This window comes from Dendropsophus ebraccatus, chromosome 5, assembly GCF_027789765.1.
Source record: "Dendropsophus ebraccatus isolate aDenEbr1 chromosome 5, aDenEbr1.pat, whole genome shotgun sequence".
In the NCBI taxonomy this organism is placed as follows: domain Eukaryota; kingdom Metazoa; phylum Chordata; class Amphibia; order Anura; family Hylidae; genus Dendropsophus; species Dendropsophus ebraccatus.
This window is the reverse complement of record NC_091458.1, coordinates 158,420,595-158,435,084: the sequence shown is the minus strand read 5'-3', so window position 1 is coordinate 158,435,084 and position 14,490 is coordinate 158,420,595. Positions and strand designations below refer to the sequence as shown.

The following is a 14,490-nucleotide window of genomic DNA, read 5'->3' as shown; positions in this document are numbered from 1 at the left end:
ACCACTAGAACACTCACTGGATCTACGAGACCGAAATAAAAGTCTCATTAAGAGCATGCTGATCCTCGAGCGGATGTTGCCGGGTCTCCCGAGTAAAGTCTAGTATTTAGCAGATCAATAATAACAATGCAGCAATATGTTTATCATAGACCTGGAGAGTTGTGGCCTGATTTAGGGTTTATAGGGTTGTCTCATCCAGACGTCGTCTATATACCGTATTAGGGGATATGGACATCGGAGAGGGATGATCTCTACTCCAGACCCTAACAAATAGCTAGCAGGGCTGCACTGTGAAAGTGACCCCTGATTTGGCTCAAGCCATAAAGAATTGGCAGGGCTCAAAGGAGCCACTCACGGATTCCCATGTCCTGACATAGGCCGCATATCCACCACCATGTATCAGGACATGGGAATCCGTGAGTGGCTCCTTTGAGCCCTGCCAATTCTTTTCTTTATCCATATTGTTTTATATTGTTGTGGAGCCAGAGCCTATAAGTTTTAGTCATGTTAGCTGAAACCCCCATAGTTATATACAGATGCTGGACACTGGGTCAGTCGTTTCCTAGCTGTACTGTATGATATGGTCCATACCTACTGTGCTCCCTAATATAGGTCTCCTAATGAGCCCAATATGAGGGTGAAACACATCGAGACCCTGGTATTATATGTGTGTATGTCACCAGTTCGGCTATGTAACAAATTATTCTAGTGGCCAGATTTGGCCAGACTCAGTGATAGTAAGTGGCACAATATACCAGGACCAATGTGCTGATCGCAACCTCCGGGACTGTGGGTGCGGGGCAGATATACAGTATAGGACAGGACAGGCACTTCTGATGGTCAGCCGTCCCTTAGAAGATGCTTTTGTAGCATGACCCTGATGTAACACATGGCATTAGGCGTCCTTGTACACACCAAAAAAAGTTTTGGTAAATTTGCTAAAATCCATTATTTCATAGAAATATATAAATTGGATATGTAACCTGCTTAAGCAACCAACTAACCACTAAATAAATGTGCTTTGTGCAATATCTCCTTAGTACACATCTTAGTACTTATCTGATATGAAGTCTATTTTCAGTAGCCTATCACTGTATTGTTATGCCAAGGCACGAGAACTTTCCATCACAACTGGTTGAGTAAATTTCCAATTATAGCTCCGTCATTCCAACCTCTAAAAATAATCCCAGGGCTCTCCATAAAACAGCTGCACCTTCCGAGTGGCACAGCAGACCGAAGCCCAGACAGAGGACGGATAACTTGTCTAACTGATCCGCGAACGTAGCAAACAAGAATGTCTGAACGCAGAATTCCTTTCACTTTTCTCCGCACTCCCAGCTGGGAGCCATTCCGGGACTGGTACCAAGGAACCAGCCGATTGTTTGACCAGTCATTTGGCATGCCAAGAGTACCTGAAGACTGGTACCAATGGCCTAGCACCAGCTGGCCCGGCTATGTCCGTCTTTTTCCAAGTCATTCAGTAGAGGCTGCACCACCCACCACACCAGCTGTCGCTTCATCTGCTGGTGTAACCGCGCCCGATTTCCAAAGGGTTCTAAGTCGGCAACTCAGCAGCGGAATCTCCGAGATCCAACATACGCCAGACCACTGGAAGATCAGTTTGGACGTCAACCACTTTTCTCCAGAAGAACTGGTCGTGAAAACAAAAGATGGCATTGTGGAAATCACAGGTATGTTGGGACGTATTCAGTACTGATTTAGAGCTTTGTATTAGATATTTGTGATTCAGAATATTAGAAATAAAAATGGTGGTTTATGTGCTGGAAGCAAGGTAGATATCCAATCATACAAAAAGTAAGAGATATCATAGTATACTATTGTCATTTTACAAGTCCTGATGTGCCACAATTTGTGGCCGCAAACAAGAGCTGATCATCTAGATTGGCGCTCCTTTGCAGATCCTTAAGGGTACAAACACACACACCGTATACGCAGCAAATACGCAGCAAATTTGATGCTGTGTTCAGTTATTTAGATCTAATCTGCTGCATATTTGCTGCGTATCGCAGCAGTAAATACGCTGCATATACGGTGTGTGTGCTTATACCCTTACGATCAATCAGGAAGCCGAGCCGCCGAGCCGATCGCTTGATTGTTTCTGAGGCCACTTGAATGTATTCTTATCGGCCACCGGTTTGGACAGAGAGATGGGCGGCCAGTAATGATGGTTTCTTCTTCTCCTCGCTCCTTGGCTGATTGCTGCCCCTTTTTAGATGTTCTTGTTATTGGGTAATGGAGCCTTCCCATCACCAGACAGATAATAGAAGCTTTTCGAGCGGCCATTTATAACCACAAATGAGTGCAATGTTGTTGTTTTTTTTTCATCCTTTTATGTCATTAGTGTGTTATGTTTCCTTCCATGTTCTTGACTCCTGCTGTTACACGTCTGTCATGGCCGCCCCATTGTCCCAGTTTACCACTCTTCATACCACTAAGTGACCCTCAGCTGCTCTTTCTAAATGTGTTTTTAAATTAGTCGAAATGCTGCCTGGCCCTTGTATTGATAAAGCAATAAATCAATGAGTTGTCGTCAGACTCCATTACACAAGCAGAGAAAATTCTAGAATAAGATATCTACAATGAATGAATGAATAGAAGATGATGATGTAGGGACTGTACTGGGACTGTATTGGGACTTACCTCTGACTTCCTGATCTCTATGATTCAGGTATCACCGACCAGGAAAACAATTGGTTCAGTATATAGGATACAAACTGCATGTGCGGTGGTTCTGTAGTAGTTAGCGCCGACTCAGCACATTAAATATTTACATGGATTTTTAGTCTGTAATGCAGGAGGGCCGTGTTTATTGTGTATAATGGTATATGTCCGCAATACATGAAGTATATGACTACGGGACGTTACTGGTAACCTGCACCTTAAGACCCAGAATTCCCTATCACATTAAACGTAACAAAGGGTTGGGCTCTGCCAATGTATAATATAATTTTCATGGTATATGATGACAATGTATATACAGCCCCAGCTCCATCACTATGTTGTATATGTTACCATAAGAGATCATGCAAATACCATCACACTATAACAGGATATGCCAAAAAATGCAAAAATCTGCTCCTATTCCGCGGTGTAATGGGGGGGGGGCACACCTCCTCTCACACCTAATTCATCATGAATTATCCTTGCAAACAGCCGTAAATCATGGCAGAAATATATACCTGCTCTGGAGTATGTGCGTCTGTCACCAAGACAATGCTATCTAATCTATCGGCTTCATGTTACAGAGTGGGGAGAGCCGAGCAGATTGATATATATCTTTATGGGAAAAGATTCAGTATAACTTGTAACATGTTGATTGAAATCTCTGATCATTCTGTGTTAAGGAGTCCAGTGGGTGGAGTCACTCAATGGACTGGACTCCTTAGCATGGAAAGACATATATCGATCCGCTCAGCTTCTTCGGCTCTATAACATGATGTTGATATGTTAGGTAGAATTTTTATGGTACCAGGTTCCCTTTAAGTGCACTGGTCTTAATAAATGTCCCCCTACACACACCAGATCCGCAGCGAAATCCACTGCGGATCCAGTGTCAGTTCATCCCCATGAGAATACGTCCAAATGCGAGTATGTATGTTAACCCCCGCCGGCTGGAAGAAAACATCACCTCCTCCCCGCTCCAGCTTGCTTCGGGGATTCCAGGCATCTGCTCGTCCCGCTCAGCCAGTCAATATGCTGACACCCCCCCCCCCCCCCCCCGCCAGCCACTGATTGGCTGAGCGGGATGTCATGCCGAGAACCTCCAAAGCAAGCTGGAGCAGGGAGGAGGTGATGAATGCTCCAGCCGGCGGGGGGTTAACATGTTAAAATCTGGATGTCTGATCAGTTCCATTTCTGCTGATGAAATATTTGGAATCTTTTAGGAAAGCACGAGGAGAAGCAAGACGAGCACGGATTTATTTCCAGATGCTTCACCAGAAAATACACGTGAGTCCATACAACTACAACATTCTTTCTATGTGTTTGCTGCCTGACAGTCGGTCCATCAGATACATGCAGCTATCCCTCCTATTACAATGACAGCTAGCTGACGCATAAATGACTTTAACCCTAAAGTGACAGTACCACCAGGCCCAAGCACTGGAGGCGGCTGATCCACCATTAGTGGGAAGAAACCCCAGCCCCTCTATGATAGGGTTCCATTGATTCTAATGGAGTCACGTCATGGAGGGACGGGGGTTTCTTCCCACTGGGGGTGGGTCGGCCGCCTCCAGTGCTTCAGCCTGGGCCTGGTGGTACAGTCACTTTAAAGGGGTACTCTAGTGGTAAGCTGGAGGGGTTTTCTATGGGGATTTGCTGCTGCTCTGGACAGTTCCTGACATGGCAGAGAGCACTGTGTCAGACTGGAGAGAATACACCACTTCCTGCAGAACATACAGCAGCTGATAAGTACTGGAAGACTGTAGATTTTTAAATATAAGTAAATTGCAAAGCTATATAACTTTCTAAAACCAGTTCATTTGAAAGATTTTTTTTTCCCGCTGGAGTGCCCCTTTAACAGAAGTCAAAATCACCCTTGATCTGGTAATGGCAGGGTCTAGGTTTAACCAGGGCTGATTCTAGTGTTTCTGCTGCCTGAGGCAAAAATTAAAATGCCCATTTTTCCATGTAAACAGGAATATGTGGGCAACCATCATGAAGTTAAAGGGGTTATCCTGAATTAGAAAAGCAAAGCTACCTTCTTAAAAAAAAAAAAAAAAAAACACAACCACCAATCTGAGCCTATGGAATAGACAGGACTTCAATCGGAGGCCGCCTGGTACAATCTGCTTAAAGTCTCTATGCGGATTCTGCAGTGTGAACATACCCTGAAACTGAGGACAGAAAAGGTGCTGCTTCTGGAAGAAAGCGGCCATGTTTAACTCCTTTAATAGGCCACACGATTGTTTGGGCTTTGAACATTTGTACGCCCTGTAAGGATGTAGTCACTGCCACACACTGTGCCAACTGAATATAATACTGCACCTCCAGAACATAATGCTGACACACATAGTCCGCCCTGAAGGGTGCCACACGCTGGACTTTCTGAATACAATGCAGCCACATACCGTACCCCCTTATTATAATAGTGCCATATGCTGTGCCCTCTACCACACACATCCCCTAAACATAATAGTGTCACATACTACGCCCTCTGACTAAAGTGCAACCCCGAACACACAATGTACAAGTGCCCGTCTGTAACATGGCAGCAGTATAACTTATGCTGCGTTTACACGGAACGACTATCGTTTGAATTTTTGCAGAAACGATCGCATTTGAGCGATAATCGTACCGTGTAAACACAGCAAACGATCAAATGACGAGCGAGAAATCGTTCATTTTGATCTTTCAACATGTTCTTAAATCGTCGTTCGCTAAAAAACCCTGTCATTAGCACTCACCTCAGCCTCAGGAGCGGACACCAGCTGACAGGAGGAGAAGAAGAGCTGCAGCAGCAGAGTGGTGGTCAGGTAGGGGGGAGGGGGACACCAGTAGTCTGCACTGTGAGGAAGGTCCTGTCAGGTCAGTAGCCGGACCAAGAGCCCAGAAAACACCGCACCAGCTTCTAAACGCAGATCAGGTGCAGGACCTGTGGGTGATGATGATGATGATGAAGCTGCACAGCACACTCACAGGTCCTGAACCTGATAATACTAAGTGCAAGGGAGGTCTGACAGGAAAGCACTGACTAGATAGGGAGGCTGCCGCCCGCTGCACACCTAACACAACACTTAGGGTGCATTTACACAGAAAGATTTATCTGACAGATTTTGGAAGCCAAAGCCAGGGATGGAATTGAAAAGAGGATGGATCCCAGTCTTTCCTTTATGACCTGATCCCTGTTTATAGTCTGTTCCTGGATTTGGCTTCAAAGATCTGTCAGAAAAATCTGTCTGTGTAAACGCACCTTAAGGCTGGGTTCACACTACGTATATTTCAGTCAGTATTGTGGTCCTCATATTGCAACCAAAACCAGGAGTGGATTAAAAACAAAGAAAGGATCTGTTCACACAATGGTGAAATTGAGTGGATGGCCGCCATTTAATGGCAAATATTTGCTGTTTTTTTAAAACAACGGCTGTTATATTGAAATAATGGCCGTTATTTACTGTAATATGGCTGCCATCCACTCAATTTCACCATTGTGTGAACAGATCCTTTCTTTGTTTTTAATCCACTCCTGGTTTTGGTTGCTATATGAGGACCACAATACTGACTGAAATATACGTAGTGTGAACCCAGCCTTAGTGAGCTGGTCGGCCCTGTCAGGCTGACTTCACTAAAATGACAGGCCGAGTTGCCGCCCCCTCAGGGGCGCAGAATCTGCCGCCTGAGGCCAAGTGCTCACTTCACCTCATGGCAGAAGCGGCCCTGTGTGTGGCACATTTGCCGGGACCTTTCTTGGCTTATACAATAAACAAACTATAGGGGAGATTTATCAATCATGGTGTAAAGTGACACTGGCTCAGTCGCCCCCGGCAACCAATCAGATTCCACCTTTCATTTTCCAAAGAGTCTGTGAGGAATGAAAAGTGGAATCTGGTTGCCGGGGGCGACTGAGCCAGTGTCACTTTACACGATGTTTGATAAATCTCCTCCATTGTATCTAGTATGTATATATTATTGTATATACACACCTGTCCTGTAGGTGGAGCTATGCCTCTCTATGTAAAGATGGCAGTAAAGTTTTAAAGGGGTACTCCAGCATGGGGGCTATTTTTGGATCTAGCCGGGGAGGAGGTGGCTGAGAGAAAAGACGTCCACGGTTACAGCGGCGGGTCCAGTATCGTGGCGCTCCAGTTCCCGGTTGCTTCCTGGTGTCTGACGCGGGCTCGAGACGTGGCGTCCCAAGTCCGCTCAGCCAGTCAGTGACAGAGGCGGGATCTGAGTGGACTTGAAACGGATCCCGCCTCTGTCACTCACTGGCTGAGCGGACTTGAGACGCCACGTCTCAAGCCCGCGTCAGACACCAGGTAGCGGCCGGGAATCGGGGACCGGAGCACCGCGATACAGGACCCGCCGCTGGAACCGGGGAGGTGACTGGACGTCTTTTCTCTCAGCCACCTCCTCCCTGGCCAGATCCAAAAATAGCCCCCATGCTGGGAGTACCCCTTTAATGGTGGAAAAGCTACATATCGGTTAGTGGCTACGACCACACCTTTTTTTGGCCATTTCACCTTTTTGGGGGGAGACAGCAGTTATTTTTTAAAATAACGGCCGTTTTTTCACAACAGCCAAAATGGTGGTATCCATATATACTTTATTGAAAGAAGAAACCCATGCCACCAAACTGCACTGATCTACTGCTGGGGTGTCCAGAGAAGATGGGCCGCTTGTGTGCTGCCTGTATACGGCCTCCTAGTGAAGGACGTCGACCTTCTAGCAGGTTCTCCTCGATGGGATAGTGTAATTCTATTCTGTGTCTGAGAAGCGTCCGTCACACGTCATATGTTCAGTATTAGGTGCCAGGTACAAAGAGAGATAAAGCGCTTTGCCATAGACTAAAAGGAAAAGATGCGGGAAACCGGCCAAGAAAACGATTCTTTATAATTATTTTTTTTTGGCTCCATTTCCCACAATTACCTAGTTCTAAACCTGTTTTTAGCTCCAGCTGTTTTTGCCACAAGCAATAATTTACATGGAAAAAATTGTAAGCGACCTTCAACATTATAGTATACTGATCAGCCATAACATTAGATTTGTAAATTACTCCTATTTATAAATCTCCAGTCTCCCAGCACTTATCAGCTGCTGTATGTCCTGCAGGAAGTGGTGTATTCTCTCCAGTCTGACACAGTGCTCTCTGCTGCCACCTCTGTCCATGACAGGAACTGCCCAGAGCAGCAGCAAATCCCCATAGAAAACCTCTCCTGCTCTGGACAGTTCCTGACATGGACAGAGGTGGCAGCAGAGAGCAGTGTGTCACACTGGAAAGAATACACCACTTCCTGCAGGACATACAGCAGCTGATAAGTATATAACCTTCTGGCATTAGTTGACTTGAAGATTTCTCTGGAGTACCCCTTTCATGTGTTGATTTTCACAATGGCCAAGCGGTGATGCGTAGATGACGGGGTCCTGGTAGTCACCTGGTACAGCCTAACTGGGGTTATCCAGGAATTAGAAAAACATGGCCGCTTTCTTCCAGAAACAACGTCCTTAGTTTGTCTGTGGTATTGCAACTCAGTTCCATCGAAGTGAATGAAGCCGGATGGTAATACCACACACAGCCTGAGGACAGGGGTGGAACCGACTATGTTTTTCTAATCCTGGATAACCCCTTTAAAGATTTGTTTTAACAGTTGCATATCATCTGTATACATGTATCCCTGTTAGTGACAGCTGTGGGGATAAATCACGGCCCCTGTTATCAGCGCATGACGGACGCAATGATGGACGACCAGCACCTGTTCTAGTCCTGGCAATCAAAGCTGTTTTTTTCAGGATGACAACAATCTCCAGGCGGCTGGAGTTATACGGATAGTTAACAAGGGGAAGCTAGAAAAGATGGAGTTCTGTACAGAAAGAACATGGTGGGGCCTACAGATACAAAGAGAAAGAACATGGTGCTGGCTCAGTTGCCCCTAGCAACCAATCAGATTCCACCTTTCATTTTCCAAAGAGTCTGTGAGGAATGAAAGGTGGAATCTGATTGGTTGCCGGGGGCGACTGAGCCAGTTTCACTTTACACCCTGTCTGATCAATCTCCCCCATGGTGTTTTAGACTATTCTCACACATAGTATAATGCTGGGTTTACACGGAACGATAAATCGCCCAATCGAGCGTTTAACGATTTAGAAGCAACAATTTGTCCGTTATAACGATCTGCATTTAGACGAATAAATCGTTAGAAAAATCGTTATTGCGATCGTTTCTAAGATCGCTTAAGCCCATCTTTTACATAGGGTAAATCGTTGAAAGACTGTTTACACGAAGCGATCTGCGAATTTTTAGCGAACGACATGATTTAAGAAAGAAAGATGTTGAAAGATCAAAATGAACGATTTTTCGCTCGTCGCTTGATCGTTTGCTGTGTTTACACGGAACGATTATCGCTCAATGCGATTGTTATCGCGAAAATTCGCCCGATAATCGCTCCGTGTAAACCCAGCATAAGGGTCCATTTACACAGAAAGATTATCTGCCAAAGATTTGAAGCCAAAGGTCTAAAGGAAAGACTTAGATTTCTCCTCTTTTCAAATCCATTCCTGGCTTTGGCTTCAAATCTTTGGCAGATAAGCTTTCTGTGAAAATGGACCCTTAGGGGCCTATTCCACGGAGCGATAATTGGCTGAATCGGAGCGATTCGGATGATTATTGCTCCGTGGAATAGAGAGAATGATCAGCCAATGATCGTGTCATCGGCTGATTGTTCATTTAGGTTCAAACCTAAAATCATCGGTCGCCACCCGCGCATCGCTAGGTGGAATAGCGTCGTGGCGGGCGGGCGACGATTTAAAAACAGCATACTTTATCTATCCAGGCTGCAGGTCTTCTCCTGCGCTCCTTCTCCCGGTCCCGCCGCGGCCAGTGATTGGCTGAGCGGTCTGTCAGTTCAGACATGCCGCTCCGAAAAAGCTCAGTATTTTGCAACCAAAACCAGGAATTTCACACACTGGTGAAATTGAGTGGATGGTCGTCATTTAATGGCAAATAATTGCTGTTATTTCGAAACAATGGCCGTTATTTGCCATTAAATGGCGATCATCCACTAAGTTTCACCAGTGTGTGAACATAGCCTTTCTGTGTTTTCAATCCATTCCTGGTTTTGGTTGCAAAATACTGTGTAGAAGCATAGCCTCAACTTTCTATTAGACAAAGTGATTTTTAACGATTAACGATAAATGATTGCGAGCGAGTTTATCGTCAATCTCAAATCGTTCACCATATCACACAGAACGTTAGAATCGTTCAAATTGTTATGATAACAATCACATTTGAGCGATAATCGGCTCGTGAAAACAGCGAATCAAGCGACGAGCGAGAAATCGTTCATCTTAGTCTGTCAAAATATTCTCAAATCATCGCTGGTCGCTCGCTGATAATTCGCTTCGTCTAAACAGTCTTTCAAAGCTTCATCCTAATGTGTGAGACAGCCTTAAAGGGGTATTCCCCCCAAGAGCTAAAAAAATGAAATGCTCCCAAACCTAGCTGGCCTTACTCACCAAGTCGCCCTGAGTATTTTGAGCCGTCTCCCGTCTTTCTAGCTGCTGCCGTTCCTGAGTTACAACTTTTTCTAAAACATGGTCTATATCCAAGATAGGAAACTACATTTCCCATCATGCAATGCTTCTGCCTGATGATGGTGAAGTAGCAGAGCTGAGACAATGAAGGAGATGATGACAGTGTAGCAGAGCTGAGATGGCTGTGTCGGTGTAGCAAAGCTGAGTTGGAAGTGACGGTGTAGCAGACTGAGTTGGCGGTGACGCCGGTATAGTAGAGCTGAGTTGGCGGGGACGCCGGTGTAGCAGAGCTGAGTTGGCGGGGACGCCGGTGTAGCAGAGCTGAGTTGGCGGGGACGCCGGTGTAGCAGAGCTGAGTTGGCGGGGACGCCGGTGTAGCAGAGCTGAGTTGGCGGGGACGCCGGTGTAGCAGAGCTGAGTTGGCGGGGCCGCCGGTGTAGCAGAGCTGAGTTGGCGGGGACACAGGTGTAGCAAAGCTGAGTTGGCGGGGACGCCGGTGTAGCAGAGCTGAGTTGGCGGGGACGCCGGTGTAGCAGAGCTGAGTTGGCGGGGACGCCGGTGTAGCAGAGCTGAGTTGGCGGGGACGGCGATGCAGCAGAGCTGAGTTGGCGGGGACGCAGGTGTAGCAGAGCTGAGTTGGCGGGAACGCCGGTGTAGCAGAGCTGAGTTGGCGGGGACGCCGGTGTAGCAGAGCTGAGTTGGCGGGGACGCCGGTGTAGCAGAGCTGAGTTGGCGGGGACGCCGGTGTAGCAGAGCTGAGTTGGCGTGGACGGCGATGCAGCAGAGCTGAGTTGGCGGGGACGCCGCTGTAGCAGAGCTGAGTTGACGGTGATGCGGGCGATTGCGGGGGGCGGAGCTTGCCGCGGGCGATTGTGGGGGGCGGAGCTTGCCGTGGCGATTGCGGGGGCGGAGCTTGTCGTGGGCGATTGCGAGGGGGCGGAGCTTGCCGCTGGGGGGGGCCGCTGGTGAGTGCGGAAGCTATGCTGCGGGTGAGTGAGGGATGCCACGGGTGATGGGGGGGGGCGGTTGGTTGTGGGCCGGGGGCTGTGTGCTGCGGGTGAGTGCTGCCAGGAGGCTCTGGACACAGGGGGTGAGCTCTGGGCTAGGGGTGACCGGGTGGCTGCTGTTAGAGAGGGATGCAGTCACAGCTGCGCTGATCACTGTCTCCCTCTGTAACAGCAGCCACCACATCAGTCTTCTCAGTCACTTCACTGTGCTGGGACACGTGATGCCGACACGGAGGGTGGGGGCCAGGAGCAGGGAGCGTGTCGGTGTGGACTGAGGTCTGATGATTCTCTGCAATCCATGCAGGTGAATGCAGCTGGATAACAGCAAAACTGTGCAGAATCCATAATAACTTTATATTGGAAAGATGGAAAGCTACGGGTGGGCAGCGTATTAATGCAAAAATAATTTTGGGGGGAAGCTTGTCGCAAATAGTCATCTCAAAATCGTTAAACAATCAAATGAGTGAATTATCGCTCTGTGTAATGCTGCGATTACACGGAACGATTATCGTGTGAATTTGCACGATAACGATCGAATTCGAACAATAATTGTACGCGTAAACGCAGCGAACGATCAGGCGACGAGCGAGAAATCGTTCATTTTGATCTTACAACATGTTCTAAAAAATTTGCAGATTGTTCTGTGTTAACAGTCATTCACCAATTTTTCCTATGTGCGAGAGAGGCTTAAGCGATCACAAAACGAATTTTCCATACGATATATTGTTCCGTCTAAACGCTGATCGTTATAAAAAAAATTGATTCTTCTAAATCGTTAATCGTATGATCAGGCGAATTATCGTTCCGTGTAAACACAGCATAAAAGCAACCTTACGATACTCACAACGATCGTTACTACAATCGCTTACTCCATCTGATCCCAGCAAAGCAGGAACAATGCGGAATAATGATTTTAGGATCAGATCTAAATCAAGAATCAACGACACACAAACGATTTTTCGATTGTTGTCTGCAATTACACAGAAAAATTATCGTTTTAATATGAACCAATTTAACGATTTTCTGCGTAATAACAGTCCAAACCAATACAAAAAAAAAATCCTGACTGCTTGCAGCTACCACTAGGGGGAGCTAGCTGCATACTTGTTTCTTGTTGAGTACATGGAAATGTAAGGGATTTGAACGTCTACCCTAGAGATATAGTCATTCATTAATAGTCACAGAATTTTATAGAACGTCCATTATATGGTGGACGTTGTCCCTCCGGTGTCTGACCATCAGCATTGATTGTGATCTCTTCCCGCAGTCTTCCCCCGGGCGCAGATATTTCCACCGTGATCTCATCGCTTTCCCCAGATGGTATTCTGACCGTGGAGGCGCCGCTCCCTAAACCAGCAATCCAGTCGGCAGAGATCACTATCCCAGTAACTTTCCAGAGCAAAGCGGAGATCGGCAAACCCGACCCCAAGAAGGACGAGGCCGGCAAAAAATGAGACGCCAAAAACGTCCCCAGTTCTGTCACCGGTTTCTGTGTTATACCGACTGTTTTTACAGAAATAATAAAATCAATAATAATTTTACAGAAATAATGTAGTTTTGAAAAATAAATTTTGAAGAAAAATGCAATAAATGTCGTCTTTTTCTTTCTTCTCCCACAATACAGACAGATACACAGATGTTATATAGAGAAGGTTACCGTAACATTGTGGTGGACGTCCATGATTAACATACACCAAAAGCTAGATCTGAAAGTCCAAATCAGCTGGTCCCAGCAAGAGCCATTTACTCAGGTCTACCCGTACTTATCAGCTGCTGTATGTCCTGCAGGAAGTGGTGTATTCCCTCCAGTGTGACACAGTGCTCTCTGCCGTCATCTCTGTCCATGTCAGGAACTGTCCAGAGCAACAGCAAATCCCCATAGAAAACCTGTCCGGCTCTGGACAGTTCCTGACATGGACAGAGGTGGCAGCAGAGAGAACTGTCAAACTGGAGAGAATACACCACTTTCTGCAGGACATACAGCAGCTGCAAAGTACTGGAAGACTTGAGATTGTTTAGGAGAAGTAAATTATAAATTTCTGGCACCAGTTGATTTAAAAGAAACACATTTTGAGCGAACTGTCCCTTTAAGACCACAAATCTAAAGTACAAAGTACCTCAGCTTTTGAACGCTTCCGAATTCGATCTGTTTGGGATTCAAAGGAAAATTTACCTGGAAATTATAATCGGAATTCAAACTTTACTTGGTATCTGAACTCCGGCAGGTTCTTGTGTCTTAAGTTAGTGATGAAATTTGCCGAACGCTCGATCTCGGACGAACGTTGTAGAACCCGAGCATTTGGCAAGTTCACTCATCAACAGCGCTGCGCATTTTCACATGCCGCTTATCTGCCCCTTCCTCCTTGTGGTTTCCTGACTCCTCCTGTCCCCCTCTAGTGTCTCCGCACCCCATGGGTGGTGGGTGGGTTTAGCCCTTGTGAGGCCTAATACACAGTACAATACGATAAGATTGTGGGGTGCGGAGATAATCAAATTTACAGTATTAACAGTATTAGCTGGATCCAGATTCGAAGGCGGCAGGCTGATAAGCTGACTGCCGAGCTTATAATTCGCTTTGCTTGGGTAATACTGTAAATTATCACTAATTATTGGTAGGTACCGGAACCAGATAAACACATTTACATGCTGGGTTCTCAAACTGCCTTTGGAAACCTATTAACCCCTTAACGACATAGGGCGTATATTTACGCCCTACTGCCGGTAAGGGTGTTCAGAGCGGGGCCGCGTGGCGACCCCGCTCTGAACCGCGGCGGTCCCGGGTGCCGCTTGTAGCCCGGGACTGCAGGTATTGTATTATTAGCTAATACAGTAATCAGATGCTATTACCGGATTCAGCCGTTCCTTGGTGTCTAGTGGCGGAGATCGCTCCCCCGGGACGTTATCCCGGAGGAGCGATCTCCTTGTCTGAAGCCGGCCGGGACTCATCCAAGATGGCGCCGTCCCCGGCTCGGCACTCGTTTACTTCCGGCTGCAGCAGCCAGAAGTAAACGAGTGCCTATCTCATGGATCTCTGCAGCATATCTATCAAGTTTTTCGCTGGATAACCGCTTCAAGTTCGAGAAAAGAGGTTCCTCCAGATGTTACAAAGCTAAAGCTTTACCTATCCAGGCATGATGGGAGTTGTAGTTTTGTAACAGCTGGAGGGCCGAAGTTTGAACCCCCCGATCTAGCAGAAAACCTGTTTGTGAAATTGTGAAAAAAATACAAACCCATATTTTGGCGGATATTCTGTAAGGACCTTCCCATATACGTG

The 14,490-nt window shown here is 46.6% G+C and overlaps 1 protein-coding gene across 1 annotated transcript; it reads left to right on the top strand.

Moving 5' to 3' along the window:
• The first annotated feature begins 1,239 nt into the window (after nt 1–1,239).
• Nucleotides 1,240–12,807, top strand: HSPB1 (heat shock protein family B (small) member 1). The gene is made up of 3 exons (XM_069972694.1): nt 1,240–1,691; nt 3,906–3,969; nt 12,484–12,807. The coding sequence occupies exons 1-3, from the start codon at nt 1,295–1,297 to the stop codon at nt 12,668–12,670; spliced, it is 648 nt and encodes a 215-aa protein (XP_069828795.1). The 5' UTR covers nt 1,240–1,294; the 3' UTR covers nt 12,671–12,807.
• Nucleotides 12,808–14,490: the final 1,683 nt, after the last annotated feature.

Coding starts and splice junctions, on each gene's coding strand:
- HSPB1 (XM_069972694.1), top strand. CDS start 1,295: ATGTCTGAACGCAGAATTCCTTTCACTTTTCTCCGCACTCCCAGCTGG. Junction 1,692..3,905: donor TGGCATTGTGGAAATCACAG/GTATGTTGGGAC, acceptor GGAATCTTTTAG/GAAAGCACGAGGAGAAGCAA. Junction 3,970..12,483: donor TGCTTCACCAGAAAATACAC/GTGAGTCCATAC, acceptor CTCTTCCCGCAG/TCTTCCCCCGGGCGCAGATA.